Raw genomic sequence first — 7,507 nt, forward strand, 5'->3', positions numbered from 1 at the left:
GTGGCACCCCGCCCCGCCCGCCCCGGGCTTCCAGTGCATCTAAGGGTCTTTTTTAGAGTCCGCAAGAACCGTGGAGTCCATTGGAGCAACGACCCCCGCCCCGCCCCAAACGCACCGAAGTCTTGTTCTGGCAGCTGTGTGACCTTGGGAGTGTCCCTTCCTTTATTAGGGCCTAACTGTGAAATGGAGTGGGGAGGAGGGATAATGTTCTTTTTTTTTTCTTTCAGAGTGATGGTAGCATTCAAATGAGTGATGTAGGCAGAGCTGTTGGCCTAGAGGCCTTTGCCTTCTGGCTTCATCCTAGCTCCCTCTTTGTCTCCCCTCTCCTGACAGCCTCCAACCACATCTCTTAAACACCTTCCTTCACACTTCCGTCGGTCGTGGTCATACCCCTCAGGTTTCCTTGGACACTGGGGTCTCACTACTTGTCTTGTTGGGATCACCCAAGTCCAACCTCTCCACCTTCTAGAATCCACCACTCTTGCTCAGGCCTCCTGGAATTCCATCCCAAGACCAGCCCTGCTAAGGGATGAGATCTTCCTCTTTGCACAGCCTCTTTCTCTTTCCGCACCACACTGTCTCCTTCCCGCCGTGGGTGAGCTGTCCCCTGAGCCCAGGAGATCACCACTTGGTGTGTCCAAGCCTTTATAATCTTCAAGTGCTCAAAAGCCATAAGCAGCTCCACTCGCCTCACAGGTTAGTTTCCTTCATAGCATGTGCTCAGTCTATGAGATTCCCTCTGCTGTCATTTTGCTGTTGGACGCTTTCCAGTTGCATTCTCCGTAGTGATGCCATGAGAAAGAATAGAATTACTCGCTAGGGTTTCCTGGTCTGTAATTTTTCTGGGAACAGCTCATGGAGCTGCTGGTGGGTTTGAGCCACCAACCTTTTGGTTAGCATCTGAGCACTTCAATGTGTTGCTACCAGGTTTCCTGTTTCCTGGTGTCCTTAGTGCACCTAGATGGGCTAGCATTTACTGGGCATGCCTTCCCTTATCCAACTGTACCCAAACCCACTGCCATCAGTTGATTCTTTTTTGTTTTAATTTTTTAATTGTTTTATTAGGGGCTCATACAATTCTTATCACAATCCTTACATACAATAGTGTAAAGCACATTTGTACATTCATTGCCCTCATCATTTCTCAAAACATTTGTTCTCCACTTAAGCCCCTGGCATCAGGTCCTCATTTTTCCCCTCCCAATCCACTCCCCACTCCTTCATGAACCCTTGATAATTTATAAATTATTATTTTATCATATCTTGACCTATCCGACGTCTCTCCTCACCCACTCTTCTGTTGTCCGTCCCCCCAGGGAGGAGGTCACATGTAGATCCTTGTAATCTAATCGGTTCCCCCTTTCCAACCCACCCTTCCTCTCCCCTCCCAGTATTGCCACTCACACCACTGGCCCTGAAGGGATCATCCGCCCTGGATTCCCTGTGTTTCCAGTTCCTATCTGTACCAGTGTACATCCTCTGGTCTAGCCAGACGTGCAAGGTAGAATTGGGATCATGATAGTGGGAGGGGAGGAAGCATTTAGGAACTAGAGGAAAGTTGTATTTTTCATCGTTGCTACATCGCACCCTGACTGGCTCATCTCCTCCCAGAAACCCTTCTGTAAGGGGATCTCCAGTGGCCTACACATGGGCTTTGGGTCTCCACTCCGCTCTCCCCCTCTCCATTCAGGATGGCAAGATTTTTTGTTCTGATGATGCCTGATACCTGATCCCTTCGACACCTTGTGATCACACAGGCTGATGTGCTTCTTCCATGTGGGCTTTGTTGCTTCTGAGCTAGATGGCCGCTTGTTTACCTTCAAACATTTAAGACCCCACATGCTATATCTTTTGATATCCAGGCACCATCAGCTTTCTTCACCACATTTGCTTATTCACCCGCTTTGTCTTTAGCAGTTGTGTCGGGAAGGTGAGCATCATAGAATGTCAATTTAATAGAAGAAAGTATTCTTGCATTTCGGGAGTACTTGAGTGCAGGCCCAATGTCCTTCTGCTACCTCAATACTAAACCTATAAATATATGGACATAGATCTACCTCCCCACCCTCATATAAAAATATATTTGCATATGTACATATCTTTATCTAGACCTCTATAAATGCCCTTTGCCTCCCAGCTCTTTCCTCTATTTCTTTTGACTTTCCTCCTGTCCCACTATCATGCTCAGTCCCCACCAGGGTTTCAGCAATTCCTCCTGGTCACATTACCCTTGATCATACCCTACCAGGCCTCCCACACCCTCCTCACCACCGATTTGGGTCACTTGTCATTCCCTTGTCCCTGGGTTTCTTAACACCACTACCTTCACCCCGCCTCCCACCTCCCCCTCTCCCATGTCTCTCCAGAACTGTCTGTCCCGTTGTTTTCTCTCCAGATTGTCCATCCAGCCTATCTTATTTAGACAGACCTGCAGAGATAATAACACGCACAAAAACAAGACAGAGCAAAACCAATCAACAATATACAACAAAACAACAATATCAACAAACCAATGACAAAAAACAAAACAAAACACAACAAGAAAGAAAAGCTTGTAGTTAGTTCAAGGACTGTTTGTTGGCCTTTAGGAGTGTTTTCCAGTCCAGTCTGTTGGGGCACCACGCCCTGGACCCGGAGTCCATCTTCAGCATTCCCTGGGGACCTCCCCGCTCTGTTCCCTTGCTGTTCTGTTGCACCCCCTTAGTGTTTTGCCTCGGTGTGGCGGGATCAGATGGGCGCACTTCCCACACTGTGTCTCCAGTGTTGTCCCCTGTAGGGCTATGGGTCAGTGAGGTACTTCATGTCTCATAGTGGGGCTGGCCATGTGGTCCTTTCTGGGGACTGACTGCTATAATTGGAAACATCATCCTCACATCCCGGTGGGCCAGGATGTGCTCCTCTCTCTCCTCCTCCCCCTTCATCTGCACCCGTGCACTCCAATCAGATATGTCCCTCTCCTGGAGCTGCAGATTCAATGTCGTCCTTTGAAATAAATTCTTCTGGGGGGAGAGGCAGGTGTCCACTTAGTAGTTGGGATTGGGGCTGGCCCCACCATCAGTTGATTCTAACTCATAATGACTCCATATGTAAATATTTAGGGAAACAGCCTCATCTTTCTCCTAATGAGTGGCTGGAGGGGTTGAACCTTCAACCTTACAGTTAGTAGTCTAATGCTTACCCGACATTACCACTGTACCTGCTTTGTGTAGCCTCATTATCTACCTTGGTGGTGGTTTTAAAGTGGGGTCCCCAGATCAGTAGCCTCAGCATCCCAGAAACTGTTAGAAATTGAAATTATTTGGCTGCCTTTCAGACCTATTGAATCAGTACCATAGGATTTGCATGCAGCAACCAGTGATTTAACAAACCTCTAGGTGACACTGAGGCCAGCCAGAGTCACGAGATTTGCTGCACTATAAATCTCACCTGAATAAGAGAATCATATGCAATCAGAAAGGAGCTCTGGTGACTCAGTCACTTAGTGCTCAGCTGCTAACTAAAAGATCACTGGTTTGAATCCAGCAATGGCTCAACAAAGCAAACCAAATTAAACGCACTGTCATGGAGCAGATTCACACTCATAATCAATCCTATAGGTTTTGAACTGCTGACCTTGCCATTAGCAGCCTAATCCATAACCATTACACTAACTGTTTAGCAGGAAGTAAATGGGAGTAGTCTGCTTCCATAAAGATTTACAGCCACTTACCTGACAGGGAAGATACCATGATCACTAAGGTGGTTTTCCCAGGGCGAGGCTCACCCATTGCACTCCGGGTGTGCTGACCCCTGCGATTTCCCCAAATGTGGGAAACTCGACTGCATAATTTGTGGTAGTGGGGGACTGTGTTCGCGCTCTCCCCTGGAAAAAAAAAAAAAAGATTTAAAGCCATGGAAACCATGTGGGGTCAGTTCTACCCCAGAGGGTTGGCAACAGTCAGACTGGACTTGATGGCAGTGGGGTGGGTGGGTGGTGTTTCTCTGGGGTGTAGCCTGGTTTTGACTCTCAAAGAGCAAAACTGAGAAAGCCTGCTCTCTGCTGGCCATGTCCCACATGGCAAATGGGGTTTCCTGTTCTTCCAGCAGTGGTCAAAACGGATTCTCTCAGTTTCTAGAAAGCATCAAAATGCCAACCCCAGCTTCAGAACTCTGAACATACTTTCCCTTTCCCATGACAATCTCTTGCCACTCGCCACCCCCGACTTCCCCAGCATGATTTACACCCAGTCAGCCTTCCTATCTTAATTTTTCTGCTGCTTCTTTAAAAAAATTTTTACTGCTCCTTATCCCGCAATGCCTCTTCTGACCCCCAACTATCCCTAACACATATTCTCACAGCACCTGAACTTCTACATTTTCTTACATACTTATGTGCAATTGTGGGTTTGTGTGATTCTTTGATTACCGTCCCTATGACGGGACTCATCCCTGTCTTATTCTTGTTTTCCTGTCTGCTCTTGCTTGTCTGTCTGGCCTCAGAGCCACTCCCGCCTAGGTCCTTCTCACTGGTAGGTAGGTCCTATTCCAGTTCTTCTTTTCTTAGTATTGCAGGTGATGGGATTCTTTTTCATCTCTCATTCATTCTGAGCCTATTTCTTCGTTTGTAATTTATGGGGGAAGTAATGACGTCTCAGGGTTTAGAGACACAATGTGAAGAAAAGACCCTGTAGTTGTTGGACATCATAGTGGACGCTCACCTTTTAGGGGCTGGAGTCTCAGAACAGAGTTCTTTCTCTTGCCTTTCAGTTTTGTGGTCCCTGACTTCCCAGAGCATTTTAGAAGATGGGCTACCAGGAGTTAGGGATTGCCCGTCAAATAATGCTAGTAACAGATTTCATGTATGTGTCCACAGTTAATAGTGTTTTGTAATGGATCATTGCATTTAATATTCGGATTAGTCCTGTGAAGTAGCAACTGTCATTACCATCCTCTGCCCCTTTACAAACCAGAACATTGAGACATAGAAATAATATACCCAAGGTCATACAGTTATTACACAGAAAAGCTAGATGTGTTTATTCATTTTTGTCCCCAATTCGGTAATGATTTGAGTGCCTCCTATGGACAAGCCCTGTGATTGGCTCAGTGCTCTGATAATGATAAGAGAATAAAGGCATTTGACCTGGAGCTCTGGAAGAAAGAAGCAACAGAACTAGAGTCTGAAGGATGAAGAGTAATTGTTTCCAGGGCTTGAATTTTTAGCTGAACTCTTCTGGCAATCTGTGAGGGTCAATTTAGAATCCTTTTCTGCCATGAAAACCCCAGGGCTGCAGCAGGTTTCTGCTGGGATACTTGGGAAGGAGGGTTCATTACCTTCAGAGGACTGTAACCTATCACAGAAAGAGAAGTTCTGGCCTCAGGAAGGCTACATGCTCCTGCCCCTCCCTCCCCCGTCCCCATTTTAGAAAGAACACTGGAGGGAATGTTCTAGAGCACCCAGCTCTCCACTATCCCCCTAGTTGAGGGCTCTCTTTTGGAGGGTGAGGAGACCTCTTACTGCAAGGACCATTTCTGGAAGCACTGCTCCTTGTTGCTGCCAGGCCATTGAAGCTAGGGAATGGTAGAGTAGGGGAAGCAATCAGGAGAGAGCATTTCTTATAGCACACCCAGAGGTCAGCAGAGCCAAGTGGGACCACAGGGGATCTAAACATGGTTCAGAGGAAGATGCCCCTGAGAAGATGATATTTGAACTGATGAGGTTGGAGAAGCTGAGACATCCCCAATTAAGGGTTCAGACTCTGTTTAAACAACCCTTGCCTTATCATTGTTGGATGACTTCATCAGTGTATGATAAAGACACTCTTGGAACTACCTTATAAAGTGGGTGTGAGGCTTAGATGCCATTAATATAAATCTCTTACAATAGTGGCCGGCATTGATAAGGGATGTGGTACAGGTTAACCAAGGCTGTCTACCGGCTGTAAGTACATCCAGCCTGACAACGGGACTGTGGTGAGAAAAGTGTGCAGGGGTCAGACTAGGAAGGGATGGATATGTCAGGATGAGTGTTAAAAAAAAAAAAATTAAACAAGGAATGACAGGGACCAGTCTGCAGATTGGCAGACCTTAATCTCTTAAGGTAGGACAATTTGACAGCCAGTGAGAGAACTACGACATAACCTGGCCAAACACCAATGTTCTTTGTCTTGAAACCAGTTAGGTAGGGCTTAGATTCAGAGCCCTGGAGAGGAAGGGTCCTTCCCTGAGGGGGTCGCGGAAGGCGGACATCCGGACTGGGCCCTGAGGCTAGTGGGCGTGCGCCACCTGGTGGAATCGGAAGGTGGGCGCAGCCCGGAGCCGCTGAGACTTTAAAATACGGAAACTGTAGCTTCTGAAGGTGTTCGATTCTAATTGGGAATCTTCCAATTAGACCCCGTTCGACTCCACTCCCCTTTTACAGATAGAGCCTGAGAGTTTCTTTAATGACTTCAATGGTCCGGTTTTAGTTTGCCCATCTGTTCAATGTGAATGAGGTTACATGAAAGAGAAGAGAAACTTTAGTATTTCCCTCCCACCGAGAGGTAAAAGGCTTTAAAGACTTCCCCGGAAAGCAAGGTTTTATAGATTCTATTTGCATACGAACGCGGTTCCCTAAATAGTCCTTTAATCTCCGGTCCAATTTGTCCGGCAACCGGGAGGAAGGCCCCAGTGAATACCCTCAAACCCCGCCTACTCGCAGCCCCGCCCACAGGGTTGGGCTTGATCGCACGTGCTCGCCCGGCTACTTTGCAATTCACCTCCTTGGAAAAACTCCTGGTCGGGTCGGGGGTATCAAAGGATTCATAGGGAATCTTTATCTTACATAAATCACAATAAAGAGACGTCCAGCAAATAATCGTTTGTTACATTTGTATTATAAGTATTAGTATGGTTCGTGATGTCAAAAGCCTTTCGACTTTTCCTTCGCAGGGCTGCTTGTCCTTTTCCTCACCCCTGTAGTTGGAGGGTCCCGCATGGCCAGCCTCCCCGGGCGGACTCTAATTCCCAGCGTGCTCCGCTGGCCATGCGTGGCAGAGGCGCGTGACGTCAGGGGAGGGAGCTGGCCAGTGCTGAGGGGGCGCGGCGCGGAGGGGCGCGGAGCCCGGCGGCTCGGGGCCCAGAGAGCGCCGCGGCCGGGAGCCGGCGGCCCCTGACAGCCCCCTCCCCCCGGCGGGCCACGACGACGACGAGAGCGCCGGGCATGGCGGAGCAACGGACCCAGCGCGGGCCCTGAACACCACCGCATGGAGCGGGACGAACGGCCGCCCAGCGGAGGGGGAGGCGGCGGGGGCTCGGCGGGGTTCCTGGAGCCCCCCGCCGCGCTCCCTCCGCCGCCGCGCAACGGTGGGTGAGAGGCTCCCCAGCGCCCAGGGATTCCCCTCCTCTCCCACTGCTCTCTCCCTCGGGGAAACCTTTGCTTCTGCGAACTCACGCCCAGGCTTGCACGGGCGGCCGGGTCCCCTCAGCGTGAACCTTCACCTCGGTCCCCTCAGCGCGGACCCTTCCTGCCCCCCACCCCCTCCAGGCT

The 7,507-nt window shown here is 49.2% G+C and overlaps 1 protein-coding gene and 1 non-coding gene across 2 annotated transcripts in view; both read left to right on the forward strand.

Annotated features, from left to right (window-relative positions):
- Nucleotides 1-3,701: 3,701 nt before the first annotated feature.
- Nucleotides 3,702-3,865, forward strand: LOC115869654. Its single transcript, XR_004046307.1, has one exon. It is a non-coding gene; the product is annotated as a U1 spliceosomal RNA (small nuclear RNA).
- Nucleotides 3,866-7,223: 3,358 nt separating this feature from the next.
- Nucleotides 7,224-7,507, forward strand: part of NR6A1 (nuclear receptor subfamily 6 group A member 1) — a 232,504-nt gene continuing 232,220 nt past the window's right edge. Inside the window, exon 1 of the mRNA XM_004716460.2 lies at nucleotides 7,224-7,323. Within this exon, the coding sequence (XP_004716517.1) occupies nucleotides 7,224-7,323 (100 nt within the window). The remainder of the gene's footprint in view (nucleotides 7,324-7,507) is intronic.

This window comes from Echinops telfairi, unplaced genomic scaffold, assembly GCF_000313985.2.
Source record: "Echinops telfairi isolate 266 unplaced genomic scaffold, ASM31398v2 ScPeMD7_32;HRSCAF=126, whole genome shotgun sequence".
Lineage (NCBI taxonomy): Eukaryota > Metazoa > Chordata > Mammalia > Afrosoricida > Tenrecidae > Echinops > Echinops telfairi.